The 19,673-nt window shown below is 38.1% G+C and overlaps 3 protein-coding genes across 6 annotated transcripts; all 3 read right to left on the bottom strand.

The window, feature by feature from the left end:
- Positions 1–2,637: 2,637 nt before the first annotated feature.
- cldnk (claudin k) lies at positions 2,638–6,327 on the bottom strand. Its single transcript, XM_056252063.1, has 2 exons — positions 5,717–6,327; positions 2,638–3,695 (listed from the first exon to the last, which is right to left on the bottom strand). Exon 2 carries the CDS (start codon positions 3,527–3,529, stop codon positions 2,879–2,881), a length of 651 nt encoding a protein of 216 aa, XP_056108038.1. The 5' UTR covers positions 3,530–3,695; positions 5,717–6,327; the 3' UTR covers positions 2,638–2,878.
- Positions 6,328–6,577: 250 nt separating this feature from the next.
- btr02 (bloodthirsty-related gene family, member 2) lies at positions 6,578–12,449 on the bottom strand. Its single transcript, XM_056252052.1, has 7 exons — positions 12,331–12,449; positions 9,547–9,842; positions 9,359–9,442; positions 8,965–9,189; positions 8,179–8,320; positions 7,691–7,717; positions 6,578–7,604 (listed from the first exon to the last, which is right to left on the bottom strand). The coding sequence occupies exons 2-7, from the start codon at positions 9,838–9,840 to the stop codon at positions 7,060–7,062; spliced, it is 1,317 nt and encodes a 438-aa protein (XP_056108027.1). The 5' UTR covers positions 9,841–9,842; positions 12,331–12,449; the 3' UTR covers positions 6,578–7,059.
- Positions 12,450–15,198: 2,749 nt separating this feature from the next.
- Positions 15,199–19,007, bottom strand: si:dkey-120c6.5 (GTPase IMAP family member 7). 4 transcript variants are annotated; one of them, XR_008807184.1, is made up of 5 exons: positions 18,946–19,007; positions 18,170–18,207; positions 17,282–17,389; positions 15,447–17,188; positions 15,199–15,391 (listed from the first exon to the last, which is right to left on the bottom strand). XR_008807184.1 is itself a non-coding variant. In XM_056251889.1 (4 exons), the coding sequence occupies exons 3-4, from the start codon at positions 17,340–17,342 to the stop codon at positions 16,200–16,202; spliced, it is 1,050 nt and encodes a 349-aa protein (XP_056107864.1). In that variant the 5' UTR covers positions 17,343–17,389; positions 18,170–18,207; positions 18,946–19,007; the 3' UTR covers positions 15,199–16,199. The 4 variants fall into 4 exon arrangements, 1 of the variants encoding a protein (XP_056107864.1); XR_008807185.1 differs by lacking the exon at positions 18,170–18,207; XR_008807186.1 differs by lacking the exons at positions 18,170–18,207; positions 18,946–19,007 and adding an exon at positions 18,424–18,447.
- Between the last annotated feature and the right edge of the window lie 666 nt (positions 19,008–19,673).

The following is a 19,673-nucleotide window of genomic DNA, read 5'->3' as shown; positions in this document are numbered from 1 at the left end:
TAGTTTGGGGCCCCCCATCCAATCTTTAAAAGAGAAGGAAAAAAAAAATTCAGAATTTTTTTTTTTAAATAAACATGGCACTTTCTGGAGAGTTTTGTGCAAAGAAATATAGAAAAAAAGTAGGTCTAGCAAGTCTTATATTTCTGTAATTCACAGAGATCATCAAACACAAATGCTGACTGAATAGATTGCTAGTTGAGAAACACTGCTTTAATTAATGTTTTTATGCTGACTTTGTGAAAGGTTAACTAAACAATATGAGCCGTCTTCCTGCTGGCCAGTAGGCCTAAGTTATTTGGCAAATTTCATTCATACAGATCTGTATTATGCTATAGTTTTTGATAGTGTTATACATTTCTTACAGATAATCACGATGATCATTGCGTTTGTCTTACCGAATCTTACCGAATTGCAATAGCTTTATGCAATTACAGTTTGTCTATAAGCTTTTTTTTTTATTAATGCCGACAGTAAAATGTTGCCAGATATTGCTACGAAAAACAAGAAAACAAAATAATAATAATCCGAAATAAGTTCAAAGCTTTTGTTTTGGAAATAAGATTAATATATCACTAACCCTAACATGCAACTTTCCACTTTAATAATTTCCTAAAGTGTCACATTAAATCAGAAAAAAACAAGTCCAGAAGACTACTGCAACCTTTCCATTAGGTGGATCTGGCAACACGGAGGCTGCACGCGCGCCCTCACTCACAACGCGCTCCTGTCTGCGACACTAATGATTTGATGCCTTTTGTCGCAATTGTTTTTTAGAAATATATAATTTGCGAAAAGTAAAAAATAAAAAAAAACTTAAGTATAATTTAATGGGGCATTTTGGGGGCCCCTAGCTAGCTCGGGGCCCGAGGCAATTGCCGACCTTCGCCTAATGGTTAAGTCCGCCCCTGGACAAAATTACATGCAAAACACGGCATATATGTTATGAATCTTACACGAAATTCACCTTCATCACAGTGTAACTGATTGTAATGGGAAAACGTGTATCAATGCAACCTGTTTTTAGCTTTGCTTTATGTTACTAGCTCGTTAACGAATCAAACTCAATATATTTTAAACTTTACCAGTATGTATCGATATGCTAGCTTGATAGTGAGTACTAACAGCCATGTTAGTTGTTTATATTCATAATGATAAAGTTAGGTATTTTATTACATGTGAGTCTGACATGAGGTCACTACATGCACTGCTCCTCTCCGCTGGGCGCTGGTAAGCGCGTCCTCCAGCTGTGAGCTGTCGGCATCGCGCGTTCATGTGTTTTGGGGGCGTGGTTTTGGAAGGAGCCCAGAATGGAGGGGGTGGAAGTGAATGGAGATAAGTAGCTGTGTTTATTACAGCCCTGAGAGGACTACAGACACTCGATTTTTATACTCTCTTTTCCAGAGTACTTACATTTTAATTATGCATTGATATATATAGAAAGTTTAAACAAATTTGGCAAAAAGTTTTTAAAAAAATTCCCACCTACAATACCTTGTAAAATAAGAGTTTATTTAAATTGAACTATTTTGGTACATCTGATTTGCTATCATTAAATTATGAACATCCTATCAGTTAACCGAGATATTCTACACCATATTGATATAATTTTTATAGTCCACTCCAATGTTGTTTGGACAAAAATATCTATTTCAGAATATCTATTTTGTGAAGAAAGAAAATCACACAAGGTTGGAACAATTTTTAAAAAATGTTATGTGAATTTTCTTTTAAGAACAACAATTTAAAGTGACACCTCTAAGATTTTATGTATGGTATTCCATTAAATGATATTAACACCTTAAAGGGATAGTTCACCCAAAAATAAAAATTCTGTCATCATTTACTCACCCTCATGTCATTCCAAACTCATAAGTTTTTGTTCATCTTGAAAACACATAATTAAGATATTTTGGTAATGCTTCCTTTTACAGTCCTGTTACCCATGGACATACTAGGTACTTTATTGTAGTAATTACAATTACTGGGTAATAACTAGGCACTAACCCTGAACCTACCCCTAAACCTACCCCTAACCCATGTACTTACCTTATATTAGCCAGTACTTTCTAGGTAAGTACACTGTAAGTACACGTAAGCACTGTACTATAAAAGGAAGCGTTACCGATATTTTAATGAAACCGGAGAGATTTCTGTTTCTCCATTGAAATTCCATTCCTTATAAAGTTCTTAAAGACATCACATGAGTTATTCATATGAATCAAGCGGTTTAATACAAGTCTCCTGAAGAGGCAAGAACGCTTTATATGATGCACAGATTTAATAGGCTTTTATTTACATATTAATATTGATCAAAGCATACATACAATCTCAAACGTACTTGCTTGATGTGTGAGATCCACTAAGGTTTGTTCTCGTTCGTCAAGCAAACACGGTTGAGCTTTCAATAGAGAGACAGAAATGTTTAATTAATTTGTGTTTTAAAGCTGAAAGAAAGTCACATGGGTTTGGAATGACATCAGAGTGAGTAATGAGATAATTTCTATTTTTGTGTGAACTATCCATCTTATTGTACCTAACATGAGTAAACGTGTCTGCGCTGCACAAAATGTCAGATACTAAGTGGAATTGTCAGCATCTTTTTGAACAGACGGACATCCAAATAATTCAGAGAAGACATTATAAAGGATTTAAAGTTTTATTATTGAATAACATAACAGACAAATACAGAAAAAGACAGACTTATAAGTGGACATTAGAGGTGGCAAGGAAACTTCATTTCACATTTCTATTCACTACCTCCATCATACTACAGAAATATTCTGAATGATAAAAAATAGATGAGAATTAACTTGAATCTATCACAATGGGAAACTCTAGCAGAGAAGGCTTTCGGGGGCCGGCGTGTCGATGCTGGTCATTAAACATAACCCTTGACCTGGCCAGCTCCACCCGCTCGGCGTGGGCTGCTGTCGCCGCTGCTAAACGTAGGAGAGGAGGGAATCCCGGGGGGATTGGACCCTGCGTAGAGGAGCGATCCACCAATCAACAGCAAAGCCGAACCCCCCCAGCCCAGGTAGAGTGCGGGGCCGAGCTCACGTTTGTGAGGGGCCGCCACATAGGGGTCATAGAAATCCTTAATGATGGAATGGGCCGTCCAGCTGACGGGCACGAGGATGAGGAACCCTGCGATGACAAAGAGCATGCCCGACACGCGGGCCAAACGAGCCTTGAGGCTTGGGAGGCCGACGCACTGGGTGCACTTGATACCCAGAACACCCAGCGTGAGCGACAGGGAGCAGATGAGCAAAGCGAGAACCGTAAGACCCCGGGCGGCCTTCATGTCACTCGGAAGAGCCAGCAGGCTGTCATACACCTTGCATTGAATCTCCCCTGTGCTCTGCCAGATGCAATTCATCCACAGGCCCTCGCATGTGATCTGCGCCGTTACAATGTTGTTCCCGATAAAGGCAGTGACCCTCCACATGGGAAGGGTGCACACCAAGAACCCGGCAACCCAGCCGATGATGGACAGGACCAGGCCGAGCAGCTGCATGCCGGTGTTTGCCATGATGAATCTTTTCCAAGAATGATCACTTGGAAGAGTCCAATGGATGGCACAGACAGAAACCTTCGATACACTTCAAGGTCAGCGAGAAGCGCGAAGACAAAGTCCTTTCCCTTTCTTCGTAAGTGAGTTCCAATAAAGAAACAGCGTAGTAGACTGGCAAGTGGACCTAAAGATTGGAACAGAGGAAAGGGTATAAGTTACAGTAAGTTACTGTTTACAGGAGCCAAACTCTGAGAACACATGCTGATATAAGTTGCAGTCTTGACATGGATTCTTCAAAATTATTTCTAAACATTCATGGTCTTAAAGCAGGCATGCCCATTCCTGCTCCTGGAGGGTGTTTACAGCGGAGTTTAGCTCTATCCCCAATCAAGCACACCAGAAACAGACAATCAAGGTCTTTGGGATGACTAGAAACTTCCAGACAGGTGTGTTGAAGCTAAAATTCAGAAAAGTTGCCCTCACAGAGCAGGACTGGAAACCCCTTTCTTGAAGAGAGAGTGTGGGCTCAAGTTAAACCGGGGGGTGTCCAACCCTGCTACTGGGGGGACAATGTCCTGCTAAATTTAGTTCCAACCTGCCAAAACACACCAGCCTGAAAGTTTCTAGTAATCTGGAAGAGACTGGGATAGCTGCAGATTGGAGTAATGGGCTTGTCAAAAGGTAGAGGCGTGCCAAAAAGGTACACAATGCTACAATAAGAAACTAACCCCTAACCCTACTCCCTAACAGGCAGCTTTCGAGACCAATTGCAAAGATCTTTCGGCACACCCTTTACTCCAACCTGCAGATACACACACTTGATCTAGAAGATCTTGATTATCTGGTTCAGGTGTGATCGCTTGACACTGTACCTCAAAGGGACTTTGTACACTATCAACCCCTAAAAGGTGCATATAAGTACTCTAGAGTAGTGGCATGTTCTGTTTAGGGGTAAATGAGGTACAAAGATGTCCCTTTGAGGGTACTAGTGTACAATTTACTACTAGGTACAATTTACTTTCTGAGAGAGTAATGTCAATTACAACAGAAGATCATTTCAAATTGTCTCTCAATTTGATTTAAAACAAGCAAATCTTTCTGTTATAGTGATATGTATAAGTAAACATACATTCCATCAGAAATGTGCTCATGTTTTTGCTAATATACTTATGTATTACTCAGTAAACATGTTCATTATGCAAGCTGTCTAAATCGACCTTGAAGTGGAACTACTTTATAGGTGAATGAACTTTTGGATACTGTTCCTGTAGTATGATTCCAGGTAGACAGCTGCCTTTCTTGTATTAAATGTGTGTGTCGTTCGTCAGGTTTAGTGGTGTTACGTGGTTATGACGTTATGACGTGATTATATCAAACTAGTCACATGCTAACAAGCGTAATGTCTGTTGCTGCAAACACACTATCTAACTTTCAAAGATTGCTGTTCTTTTCACACCACACAACTGTCTGTCATCACTGATGTCTTCAACTGTCAAAACACATTTCACTCTGCAGGAGCTGAATAGCAGGCATATCTAGATATTTAACCTGCTAAATGCCTCTCAGACATCTGGGAATCTCTCAGATTGTGTGTTTTTGAAAATACACACAGCAAACTGTTGGCGAGTGGAAAATCAGAGCCAAAACTGTGTAGTGTAACTTGTGGCAATACCTTTAAAATGGTGTTTATTTTATTGTTTACTACCTGGTGCTATGAATTTCGACTGCTTTTTTTAAAACAAAACAAAATCATTTTCAGAGGAAATTGTTATCATGCCACAAATGCTGTTATGCATCTTAACTTGTAACCCAGAACATTCCTTTAAATATTCATGTGGTTTTAGACATAAATATTTAGGGACTGTTATGTACAGTGAGCATTACTGGATTCACTATAGATCGGAGAGAATGGGTCCTTTTCACACTGTGGTGGGTGTAGAGCTACGCCTGGTGGGGTGAGTGGATTATCTCAGAAAAACATGAGGAGCCTCTGGACACAAGAAGCTTTCTTTGAAACGTTCAGAGTGGGCCAAGCAGACTTGAGTCTGTTTATGTCCAATCTGAATGCCGTGCTGCATAAGCACTTAGTCGCAATGATAAACCTCACAAAAACACTCAAATGCTGTTTAAGATATTAACATTTCAAGTTATTTACTGAACCATTAACTTCTGATTTCCATGATAAATGATTGAAATTGTTGTTACCTGATTGACGACAATAACGTCCCTGAAGTTTAACTCCTTCCACAGCCACTCATCTGCTAATCCTCTATCTTCTTGTGTTGGGTTCCTTCGATCTGGAAACAGAGCTTGACCTGAAATGCCATAAACCTGCGATGGAGGTGAAACCTACAGATTTAGACCTCAGGAGAGGCTCAGCTTGGGTTATTGTCACTTGGGTTGTATGTTTGAGAGTGAAGTGCTGCCCTCTGGGATGCCAGCTCGGGTCTGTGTTGCGGTGGGCAGAAGCATGCGCTTATGTGCGCGTTCGTGTCAGCGTGTGAATGCGTTAATGTGTCTTGAGTGTGTCTCCCAGTGCCTGGTGTACCAGCACAATGACTCGCTGTTCTCTCGCCCTCGCGCTCCTCGATCCCCAACCCGTCCATCTAGTCCTCTTTTTCATCCTTCGCCTTCTTGTTCCTTGAAGCGAACTCCATCGTTTCTTACTACCTTTCATTCGTTTCCCTTTCATAAAAGTTCACAGAGCGAGTACAAGTATGTTAACGTCTTACAAAGTTTCATGTCTATGTGACAATGGGATATGTGTAAAGTTATAAATAACATTTAAGGAATAAATAAATAAGAATGTACAATTGTAGCTATTGCACGTTTTGGATAATATAAACTTTTATGTTTTCAAAAGTTTGGATCAAACCATTTTGTTCATTTAAAGAAATGCATCATCTTCTGTTGATTATTGTAACTTATATAAATTGTAATAATAACTTTTTTTTAAAAACATTTTACAGAGAGGATCTCAGTTGGACTTGCCCGGACAAAGCGTGCTACGGTGTTGCAGGGCAAGTAAAACATTTTTAAAAGTCTGTTAACAAACAGTCTGCTCATACTTACTGTGGCCTTTTATTTTGTTAATATTATATTACCTGCAAAGTAGTTTTTAAAAATATACTTTATTTTAGGTTCAATACAAGTGCACGTTCAGTAATATTAAGAGCACTTATTTTTTTGCTAGTGTATACAAGGTAGGCACTTATTAGCCCAAGTCAAAATGGTCGGACCCCAGATCTTAGTGATATTCCAGTCAATAAATTCAGGCTTCAGTCCCTCCTTTAATGCAAGTCAATGGGATTTTTTTTTTTTTTTTGCTTGTTATATTGTCCAGCAGGTCAAGCGTGAATTTGATCACCTAGAAAAAAATATCCACCTCTCATGAAAAACTTGGACAGTTTGAGGTATCCTTCATGTCTGTAATTAAAATAAGGTTTTAAGAAGCACCAGTAATAAATAAAAAAGGAATATGTGTGATGATAATTATAATAATTGCACCCTATAACGGCAGTGGTAAAGGAAGTGGCTGGCATATTGTTTCAGATGCTGCAACAGCTGCTGCTGATGATAAGGGGAGCAGTGTTCTTTTCCCCATGGGGTCGTCCCGGGCTGAAGATGGGGTGGAGCTTATCTGTGAAAGTATCTTTGAAAGTGTAGATATGAGTCCCGGTATCCAAACAATAGAAAGATACGCGTCCCCCCTCATAGTCTAGGTAAATAGACACTCTTTTGGGCTTTTGACTGAGGCTAAAGGAAGTTGGTGGGATTGTGTTAGCAACATACTGGGTGCCATTCTTTAAGCTAAGTGTCCAGAAGCCATTGGCTGGACATATTGTGAATTTTCCCTTTCTGTTGACAGATTGTCTGGCTACACCCAAATCCCAGTCAGTCTTGTCTCCGACCTCCACTTCCCAAAGGTGTCTTCCATAGCTGAAGGCTTCCTTGGACATTACATTGGCCACCCGGTCAAACCTCTTGGGGTTCTCTGGGACTTCTTGTCGCTTATTGGCGTGTCTAACCTCCTTTCTGTCCTCAGAGACGTAGAGGTAAGCGTGAGCTGTCCGGGGATTCAGATTAACATCAACTGAAAAGGAAGACAGACGATTGGCTTTCTAGAGAAACTCGTAATGACAGAAAACGAATTCTATTGAAACATCAATGAAAACACACCTGAGTACTTCTGCAGCCTCTTCAGTTCTGAAAAGAAACAAGTTGCACATGAAACATAAATGGCATAAAAAATTATGCTAGCTTGCTAAAAGTATTACATTCTTACATTTAAGATGCACCCAAAGGTCACCGTTTAGCAAGTTATCTTTAACAGTTCGGTCTTTATAGAAACTCACAATTGCGAGTTTATATCTCTCAATTCTGACTTTATTTCCCGCTATTAGTTTATAACTCACGATTCTGAAAAAAAAAGGTCTGAATTGTGAGATATAAAATCTTTCTATTCCGTTGCAGAAACAGGCTTCTATAGTTATCGGCCATTTTAAGAAGCAAAAGTTGAAATTGTACAGCTTTTGACCTCAAACCATGGAAGTTTAAAATTTCTAACTGCAAAAAAACCCCCAAAACATAAGCTTGATTAATGGAAGAAGTTGTGAGAGATATGTTTAGTACTAACAGGCAAAAGCACAGTGTTATTTCAATCATACCAGCTTTAGAAAGTCTTTTAGCTTCCACCTTGACCGTGTCCATGAAGTCAACCACAGCCTGACTGGTGACGCCAACACACGGATCAGTCTCCAGTGTGACTTTAGACCAGTCTCTCATTGCTCGCGGTATATGACTGAAGCTCTATAGATGAAAATAGATCGATTATTCTTTACTATGCAATACACGTTAAAAGGAATATTTCACCCAAAATGAAAATTGGCCTCATGTTGTTCCAAACCAATATTTTTTTTCTCCATGTAACAATAAGGAAAACTTTTGATGAATTTCACACATGCTCTTTTCCATAAAATGAAAGTTCAAGGTTCATATATCAACACTCTAAAAAATAATTCAGAAAATCAGAAACCATGGAAACTAATAAGGATCGGGAACACAGGCACAAAAAAAAAAACTAAACCACACTTTTTTGTGTGTTTTAGGAGGAGATCTGTTAGTGTTTAATGTTTTGTTGGGATCTTTTAGGGGTTTCTGTTATGTTGTCGTCTTATCTGAAGAGTAGAGCCTATGGTTAGATCAAGGAAGGGCCAAGAGACTATTAGACTACTGCAAGTTGCTTTATATTAAAGCAGTAACTATGTGCGAGCAATTGCTTTGATGGTTTCTTAATTATGTTAGTACATGTACTATGAGTCATGCATTTTATTCCATTCATATTCCTTTGCTATTAACATAATGACATAACATAACAAAGACTAGACAAAGTAACACAGAGCAAAAAGAATAAAAAGAATAGTGCTAGCAAACAAAACAAGAAATGTGACTACCTTTTTAAGACGCTCCTTGTCATTCAAGAGCTCTAAGTTGGTGTGTCCTTTGTCCAGTTCAATTATTTCTTTCTCCAGGTCTTTTACAAGTCTTTCAACCCTTTTCTCCGCCTCTCTTTGTTTCTGCTCCACTGCTGCCACTACCAGTTTATGGCCGTTCTCTAAGGCGCTCAACAGAGAAGAAAACACCCTCTGACTTTCCTGAACCTCTCGGAGACATGAGCTCTGTTTAGAGAAAGAACAGGTTTTCTTTTAGAAATAATTGTAATAAATCTGGGTCAATAATTTTGATTAGCAAGCAAGTTTAAACTAATATTTCAACCAAATATAAAACAGTTGCCCTTCATTTATTGTTATAATGTTTTTAAACGCTGTGTCGTGATTGGTCGCGTACCTTTAGGTACTTTAAGGAATTCTGAAGTTTCTCAATCTTTTGAACTCTTTCCTGAATCATTTGATCCACCTCTCCTGCATTCTTCTGTTTGCAGTACACGAGTGAAGAACAAAACCACAGAAGTAAGTTGTTTTCAGGAATGCTGTATCGTTTAAAATGATTCAATTTTTTAAAAATGATGCACTCACAGGTTCATCTTGAAGTTCATCCATACTAAAAAACTTTGATTTAGCAGCCATACGTGTCTTCCTGTAGTTTTCGGTGACGTCTGCCAGTATGCGGTTCACACTGATTCGTGGTCTGGAGCCAAAGGCCCTCCTACAGAGCGGACACTCTTCTGTCCCGCTGCGGCTCCAGTACGTGCGCAGACACATTTTACAGAAGCTGTGGCCGCAGGGTGTTGTCACTGGGCTGCTGAACATGTCCTCGCACAGAGAGCACAGGAAGTGCTTCTCGGACAGGAGACTCATGCTAGATTCCATCCCTGAAAGATCACAACGGCAGACAACTGAAAGTACTATATGGCAAATTACATTTAATTATAAAAATAGTTTTAACCACTTTTAACCCTTAAACACATACCACAGGTCTTTAGTGACCCGGGATGTCATTAACTACCCTCCACCTCATTCATTTTTTTAGTTAGACATCAACCTTCTTAGTATTCCTCAATCAATTTATTATAAACAACATGACAAGAAAACAATTATAATAGAATCCCTGTTTTCCCATTTATTTTGTGTAAAAAATTGTATAGGGTCGTTGAGGACCCGAGTTGTGTAATAGTGTGAGTATATATTTTTTCTGCACAACAATAATTGAATTTTTGATGCCTGATTAAGTGCTATTCACATTCATGTCTGATACAAAATGATGGAGTGACGTTTCACTCATTGTCAACGCAGGCAGAAAACAAAAGAATAATCAGCAAAACTTGAATTGGCTTATTGATTTACTGCAGAGCAAGTACTGAACTCGATCAAATATTAGTGTCACTGTCACTTGATGGTGGATCTGGTGAAGAAGCTGTCAGCGATCAAAATATTGATTTTGAAGATGTTGAAAATGATAGTTCTGAGAATATGTTTGAGATCGTGAATATGAGCCAGATGTTGAATGTATTGGGAAATGAGCTCTGACGAGGACAGTGATGATGGTATAAAACATCTGCTCAAACTGAACCCTTCAAAGATCCAAAAGTTAAAAAAATATGCTTTATTTTATTCTTCTGTAAATGTTACTCTAATATCAGGAGAGTTTTATATCCATCCGTGTTGGTTATAGATACGGGTCGCTAAAGACCAGAATATGTAATAATGATTGGCGAAACATTCATGCATTTAAGGGTTAATCAAGTGCCTAAATGAATCATACAATGCACTTATTGTGTACATGTTTAAAAAAAAAAAAAAAAAGTAATTCATCTGTAATGTAAGACTGGAAAAACTGGTTGAAGAGATAGACCTGACCACTGGTCTATGAGACAAAGGACCTTTCTGGAAATTAACATTTGACTTCCCCTGCACGAAAGTCTCACCTTATCTACATTGTGAGGGACACCTAGAACTCACAAAAGAATAGATATGGTTTAATGTGAATGATTATCATTGAGTTTTGTGTTTAGTATAAATTAAAATGTCTCAGAGTGAGTACAAATGTCTCATTTCCAAATAAGTAAAACAAAAGGTAATAAGGTTTTTAAGAGTTTAGAGAAACTAGCACACAAAGGAAGATAGGCAAATGGTCCTCCTCCTACCCCCCAAAAGGTGTAACCTCTGAATGCAAATTACCATTGTTAGCATGTTTCCATGTGAATGAGGTTCTGGCTATTTAATGGAAAGCAGCAAGGGATCGGGGCCTTTTCTGTACTTCAGAGAGGCCGATCTCTCAGCTTCAAGTATTTCCTAATGTCGGGTTCGTCTTCTCTTTATTCCAGAGCATTTTATGTTTTGTATTGATTATCTTTAACTGATTATGAAATTGGAATGATAAATTTACCTGACATAATAAATTGTTACATTTGATGATTCTAACTGACCTTGATATTATTTCATTAGAGTTAAAAGGAATTAGTCAAACTTTCGCTTATATTTAATGATGCACAGATATCATTAAAAACCTTTTCATTTATGGAGTCAGATGAAATAACGAGAGAATACATATGAAAAATGTATTGCATTTAACCCACAATACTTTGCCACGAGAAAAAAACAGTAATACGCATACCCATACCACCAAACCTGTGCATAACCTGACCCGTATCCCACCTCAGTAGCAGCACAAGTGTTTTTCAATACAACATCAACACAATAAGTACATTGTACCTAATTATTACAAGTACATGACCAAATAGGACATCTGTATAGCCTGTTTTATCCCAGTACTGGTGATGATCTAATGAACGAAAACTTTAGTTAAGATAAGAGATCAGAAAATTCTTGTCAATATAAAGCATCAGACTCATTTAACACAAAATACCAGGGTAAAAACACAATCTGCAGTCCTCTTCCTAACTTCACTTTCTGCATATATCATTTATAGAGCAAAGCTTCAGCTATTGTGCCCATGCAAATATTTGCAAGCGCTTATATAATGAGTCTGTCTGGCATTCCATTCAGTGTAATGTGGATCTTCACAGGCCTCTCTTCAGAGTCAACACAGTGTGGTATGGGGAAGAACAAGTTCAACCAGAAACCCCTGTCGCCATCAGGACAAGTCTAAATATTTATCTAGCAGGTTTCAGGACAGATTTTCAGACATGATTCTCAGTAGCTATAAACATTTAATAACTGGTTGAACTTAAAAAAATTAACTGCACAGTACAAACTGGAACTCAATTATACATTTACATCATTTAAATATTTACCACAGTTGGATATTTATAAATCTGTATTGTAGCTGTTGCTCTTTACACTGTGAGCTAACATTTAAAGGTACAAGACAAAGGTTACAGTAATCTCATTGGATCTTACCTGTACTTCAGCGCATGAAAAGAGTTGTTCACGTCTCTTAGGGTGAGTTTCAGAGTGAGCTGGATCATAAAGTACACAGGTGTGTTTTCAGCAAGGGGAGGAGCCTTGGACTTTACACTGAGTCATGCACATTACCACATTGTAAAGACAACAACCATGATTTCCATTACAAAATAATGGCTATACACGTCACAATTAGATATGCCCATTTCGCAGCAGTAAATATTATTGGGTCATAACACTTTTATTGGTTTACTGATTAATATCAGACCAATCAGAACACACTTGATTGAACACAGTCGATTTATAAATAGCTCTAATATTTTTCGCTGTTCTGAACTCAGTTTTTAATTTCAAATGTTTTCCTACACTTTAAAAAAAATGTTTGATTCAATTTTGTTTTTAATGAAATTATGTTGAGTTAGATAAACTTAATTTATCATAAACATCAAGATAATTACTCAAAAAGAAAAAGGTTGTTCCAAGTAATTGAGTTGTGGACCAGGCAATTAATTAAATTCAACAGCTAGGATTGAACATGGAGCACATAACATTTAGCCTGTAAATTTACTGAATAAGTAAAATATGACTTGTCATGGAATATTAGCACAGTTATTGCTCATATGCAGTGCTTCAGACAGTCAGACACAACCTAATCACAGCACTCTTCAGCACAATGGTAACCACAAAAACTTTAGTGTCAAACATTATAGCATCGTGGGAACTAGAAATCCAACCTGAAATAGAAAGTTACACCTGGTTGCACGATATACACGGTGCACGTACAGTTAGTGCCTGTTATGCACTTTAGGTAAGGAGTGTGTGCCACCCCTTGTACTTTTGTGTTTTCCTTAGCTAGATAGAGTAGATTATTTAGGGCGTTGTGTATACCGAATAATTTCTTTGTTTTCTACATTTTTCTTTTAGTAGGCAGGTTAGAAGGATTGGAAATTACACCTTAAGGAAAATATATATATATATATATATATATTTTTTTTTTGTCTTTGATAAATACTGTAAATAGCTCAATACATTCAGTCTATACATTCAGTCTAGTGGCTTCAGCTTTTCATAAATAAAACCTATTGTCTTTAAAAAATAAAAAAAAATAATTCTTTAACCTTTATTTAACCAGGAAAGTCCCATTGAGGTTAAAAAAACTTCTTTTTCAAGGGAGTCCTGGCCAAGAGGCAGCAAAAACACAATCAATTACATTTATAAAGGTTATACAACACAAATAATTAAAAACATTTACAATTTAAGCAGGTCATTTCAGGTTCTCTCAATCTGGACTTTTAAGGAAATAAGTTCAGATAATTTCAAGTCTTTTTGCAAAAAATTCAATGCAGAAGGAGCGGAGTAAACAAAAGCCCCTTTTCCCAGTTCTGTACGGGCAAATGGAACAAAGAGCAGCAAGTGATCATTTGATCGCAATGAATAAGAACCAACACTTCTCCATGTGATTAAACTACTGATGTAGGATGGCAACAGACCAAGCATGGCCTTATAGATAAAAATATGCCAATGCCCTGATCTCCTGTTGGACAACTTTTGTCACTTATATGTTACGTTCTATTCCCCTAACATCATAACACAGTCAAACTATCTTTGGTATGGGCCGGTTTTGTGTTGCAGTTTAAAGCATTTGTGAACCACTAAAACTCGGGATTACTGACTCAAAATCATATTATAAACATATTTTCCTTACGTCAAGATGACGTGGAAAGCTTTTGTAAAGCAATAGTTAACCCTGCGTCATAGGCTACTCAGTGTAAATGGAGCCCTGTGTTATCTTGCTTTACATTTCACACTGCTCATAATTTAACCACAGTTAACAATTAATCATGGGTTTCATAAGCTGACATTTCAAACTCTATACATTCCTAAACCCTGGGTTAAAGTTATTACTTGCATTTGTAGTGTCAGTGTCACTGACTGGTCAAAAAACTCGCATATCCTCATTTTTCAAACTGCCGACTGCATACTGTCAAGTTTATCCTGAATGATCTGTTCAGACTATAAAAGGTAAGAATTAAAGGGTCGCTCCTTCACTTCAATTGACACGCTTGCTGTCACCATTTGACATTTTTATCCTCAAATAATGTAACTACTACTGTTTATACAATGCGCTGTTTCTGTGACTTTCTAATGCTCACTTAGCCTGGCTAACGTCAGACCACGTCTCATTGACATTGAGACGTGGTCTGAGAACCACATGTTCATTTTCTCGTATTTGAGGCGTGGTTTACGAATGCCCAGAGCCGTTTATTGGGTGCTACGAATGTCTATCAAATGCGCCTGTACGTAGCTCATAGCCAATCGTTTCAATTATACCAGATGACGTATGTAGAGCGACAGAAATTAGACGAGGAAGAAGACGATGGGTCAGAGATTTATTTGCGTTCTAAACTACTTAGAACAATATCTAAGACTGCATCAAAAGGTAACTTCGCGCCTGCTGCCATGTTTGATCCATAGGTATAAACAAACTGCTTCGGTGTGTCGCATAAACGTCGTCATCGTCTTGCTGCTCCCTCCCCGTTCTGTGATTGGTCCCCTCGCTAAGGCGAAAATTTGGTCAATGGTATCCAGACTGCCTAGCAGAGTGAATAAAATCGCGCTGCGCAAAGGCAGTATGGGAAATCCCAGGCTAATGCTCACTACACATTGTACGATTTTCTGCTGTCCCAGACGAAAGATGATTAAGCAAGCTGATTTCTGTGGTTGTGACTCCTTTATCCTAAGCGTTGGTCATAAGAAGAGATGAGATTTAAAAAATGATAATAGAAGGTGCAAGGCTAGGTAGGTCCAATGGCAGTTGATTCCATAAGCAACGGGCAGCTACAGAAAAAGCTTCGAAAATCGAAAGACATACAAAAGAAACCTATTTGATGATCTGAATGGAATAAGAAGATCTTTGAGATAAAAAGGAGCTTGATCATTTAGAGCTTTAAAAACAAACAACACAATTTTAAACTGGATCCTAAAATTGACCAGGAGCCATTGGAGCAATGCTAAAATAGGGATGACATGGTCCTATTTCTTTGCCCTGGTCAACAGCCTTGCAGCTGCATTTTTAACCATCTGGAAGCAAGCACGAGATGACAATGAAGTACAATGAATTACAATAATCTTGTGATAAAAGCACGAATAACCTTCTCCAAATCTTGGAAAGACAAAAATTATTTAAATTTGGAAAAAATATTGATAAAAACTACTCTTAACAACTGAATTAACCAAATTTGCTTAAGCATAATTCTGAGTCCAGGATGATACCAAGGTTCCTGACCTGGGAAGAAATTGAGGGGTAATGATTGCCAAGCTCATTAATAAGACCATCTCTCAATCTCGGGGGACCCACGACAATTATTTCTGTTTTGTCCTCATTAGGTTGGAGAAAGTTATTTGTTAATACTTTCTTAACATCATCAAGACAGTCAACGGTACAGTATGTACAACTGGGTATCATCAGCATATAAATTAAACGAGACATTGTGCCCTCTAATAATATTCCCCAGCGGACGCATATGTTAAAGAGAAGAGGGCCCAGAATGGAGCCCTGGGGTACACCACTAATAATAGGAGCTAAAGAGGAGGAAAACGTACCCAATAATACAGAAAATGACCTGTTTTTAAGGTATGAACTGAACCATTGTAAGGCAGTACCCTCTAATCCTGCTCCTAAGCAGGGTTTCATAACTCCAGGTTCAACTTAGTGCCAACCCTGCTTATAAATTACAAGTGAAGCGCTCCTGTACCCAGGGTTAAAAGTGGGGTTTAGAATGACGATAACCCAGGGTTAAGCCCAGTGTGAAAAGCCCTGTACAGTCTGTAGAAGATCCAGCAGTGTCAGAGGCTGACTCTGTGCACTATGCAGTCCCTTTGTGGGCATCTGCGAAGGAATTGGAAATGTAGCTCCATACTGCATTAGCTGCACCTCCAAGTACACCACCTAGAGCAGCACCGATAGCAGCTCCTACTGCCATACCGTCATGTCCTATCGCAAATCCAAGAAGTGCACCTACAAATGCTCCTTTTCCAACTGCAACAGCGTAATCAACAACTCTGACCGTGAAGCCAACCTTGTCTGCGACAGCCAGCTCTGCTTTCTCTCTGCACTCCAACTGTACCTTTACTTCATACTTCATAACCTCACTGGGAAGTGCCTCCCCTGAATGTTTGTTCTCCAGCACCTTCAACGTCTCCCTGATCTCCTTCTCCTTTGATTTTCTGAGGAAACGCTCCTCTATCTGAATTCTTTTTTCTGCATCCTTAAATTCCAGGTTTGAAAACATGCCATGCTCCAAGACCATCTCATCGACCTTGGCAAACAATGCTTGCGTCTGGCTGCCTTCCTTCTGGTTTTTTTCTTCATTGAAGCAGAGGTAGTTCTGGACACATTTCTCAGCAAGCTCTCTAAAGCTCTTGTTCTTCTTAACCTCATCCTCTATGGACAGGGTTGTCAGATCTCTCTCATGGTATAAAACAATCAATGTGTGCTTCAAAACACGATCTCCAAAGTAGTGCACCACAGGCTTCAGTATGTTCAGAGTGTCAGAGGTCAAATGAAAAGGGTCTAGAACAATCATTACAGCATGAGGACCTGGAGAAGAGAAACAAACCGCCTTCCTGAGCTCCTTGTGAAGCACACTGTCCGGCAAGTCGTTGTCTTGAAGATTTGGTGTGTTGACCAGGGTTATTTTTCTCTCCTGCACAACCCCTGAACTTTTCTTGGTAGCTGAAATATTGACATCATCTGCCGTGAAGACGTCTGGCCCCAACACAGAGTGTGTCAGTGAGATCTGATCCCGACTTGAGCTGCCAAAGACCAGCAACCTCAATGGTGTTTCACTGCTCACTGTGAGATGAAGTAAAAAAACAACAACAAAAAAACATTATTTATCATATTAACCGTAATTAATCAAATGTTCTGATTTGTTCTTGAACTTACTGTTAGGTCTATCATGTTCAAAGCTCCCTCTTCTCAGAGCTTTCCCTTTGACTGCTGCCATTTTAAGAGTAGAACTGACAGGTGTTGACGAAATCAGGATATGCTAGTCTATTAAAGAAAAATACATTTTGAAAGACATAGTATATTGGTTTAAAAAGCCACAGCTTGGATTTAAATTTAGGCAAATGCTTAAGAGTCTATGATTGGATCATTATTGCAGTGATTTTTTTTTTGTTTCTAGCATGTTGTATGTTTGGGAATAGTTCTTCTAACACTAATTGATGGAGTGTGTAGCTTTTCATTTCCTAAACAATGTAGGAAGAAGACACATCATGTTCATATTCCAGGATGACAATGTCAAGATTCATCAGGCTCAAATTGTGAAAGAATGGTTGTGAGGGAGCATGAAAAATCATTTTCACACATGAATTGGCCCCTCTGAGTTCAGACCTTATATAAATTAAAAGTCTTTGGGATGTGCTGAAGGAGGTGCTTGTCATACAAGATTTTGACCAAAAATGTATGCATGCACCTATTGATGGATAAGCATCACAACATTTATTTCCATGAGGTACATACATTTTTGGTCACGATTTTCTAAATTCAAAATATTAATAAAACCTATAATACTATCTGAATGACACTAAAATAACACTGTTTGGTTACCAAAATTCTTCAGAATATCTTTTGTTTTATGCAGAAAAAAGAAGTCTTTGTGAATAAGTGATGACAGAATTTAAATTTTGGGTGAACTATCCCTTTAAGTTTTATGCTTATACTGCATTACAACAACACAAGATATAAAAATAGCAACCATTCCAAAGCATGTAGAATATTAATATAATAACTTTTATACAAAAAAAGAAAGACAATAACCTCTGAACTTACCTCTCATGTCCATGGCACACCAACCCAGCAGCATCCCACTACAAAAACAACAAATATTAAGCATACAGATGCAGTTTTATTACGTGGTAGGCCTATTTCATAGTTCTGGTTTATTACATATTTATATACGCCAGCGCCGTGCATTTAGGATAAAGTGAAATCATAGAGATTATCTTTAAAATATGTAAAAAATAAAAAATAAAAAAAATAAATAAATGTGAAAACCAACCCAGCTTCCATAAACAAATGCTTACCATAACAACCCCTCTTTGATCAGCAACAAAAAATAAATAAATAGTATAGGCCTACTAGAGCAAATTGCGAGAGAACGCAAAAGCATTGACTTATTATTTTTCCTCACATTATGTTTTTCCCTGACCACATGTCCATTTAGGGCGGGGCTCCGTATATGGAGCTTTTGATTGGTCAGGCCGCCTGCCTGTCTTTCTCCAGTTTTCGTTTTGAATGTATATTCACTTTTTTTTTTTTTTTTTTTTTTTTTTTTTGTCAAAAGCGCTTTTCAATTGTTTATTTTGAAAATGCTATTGTTATTATTCCGGCGGCCCTGGGTTCAAAATATTATATTCAGAGTTGTTACTATCCTGAATATATTTAGCTGTCAGCACGCAATGTTTTCTCGTGTTAGAACAGTCCAACAGTCGTGTTAGAAAAGTTCAAAGTTAGTGAACTTTCGTTTTTGCATATACGTTTTCTCAAATCATTTCTTTAGTGACATACGCCTACTTAAATGAATTAGCCTATAGATTAGTACATACCCATGTTTTCACCGAAGTACAACTTGATGAAAGTGCGAGAAAAAAGTTGTTTGGAGAAAAGTGACAGAACGTCTGAAAATGAAAGTAGGCCTACTGTATCCTATAGGCCCGCCCTATGTATTTCGCAATATGACGTGACGTATTCCCTACTCGAGTGAAATAGCCTAATTTGTTTATAAAACTTTAAAAATGTCCAAAAATTTTTCGATTCAAATTATTAATTCAAAATACTGCCTTACACATATTTGCTACTGTCTTGAAACACACAGCAATAAATGCAAGGTATAGTTTTATTAAAAACAGAAAAGTGTTGGACAACATAATCATCAGCATAAAGCAAAACAAAAGGAGGACAATCCACAAAAGACAATCTAGAATGCAAGCCTACAATTCAATACAGGTGACCAATTCAACTTTTCAGTATTTTTTTTTAAAACATATGTAATTAAAAATATTCTATTAAATTAGAAAAAAACAAAAACAACCCTGTAACATTGTAGTCAAATGACCTCTAAAGATGCACTGTTACTGCGTATCCAGAGATGTTGTTACGATCACCAGCTGGAGTGCCCTTAGTTGGCCAACAGAGGGCACTCCACCCTGAACTATTGACACACCGTCTCAGACTACATTACCCATAACCCACTACCCGGAATTTTATTAACCATTAGCTCATTACCTCACCCTAAGCCTGCTTGTCTCAAACATTCATTGCAAAAAGTCTTGTT

The sequence above is a fragment of the Rhinichthys klamathensis genome, unplaced genomic scaffold, assembly GCF_029890125.1.
Source record: "Rhinichthys klamathensis goyatoka isolate OS25496 unplaced genomic scaffold, OSU_Roscu_1.1 h1tg000004l_1, whole genome shotgun sequence".
NCBI lineage: Eukaryota > Metazoa > Chordata > Actinopteri > Cypriniformes > Leuciscidae > Rhinichthys > Rhinichthys klamathensis.
This window is presented reverse-complemented; position numbering and strand designations above follow the sequence as displayed.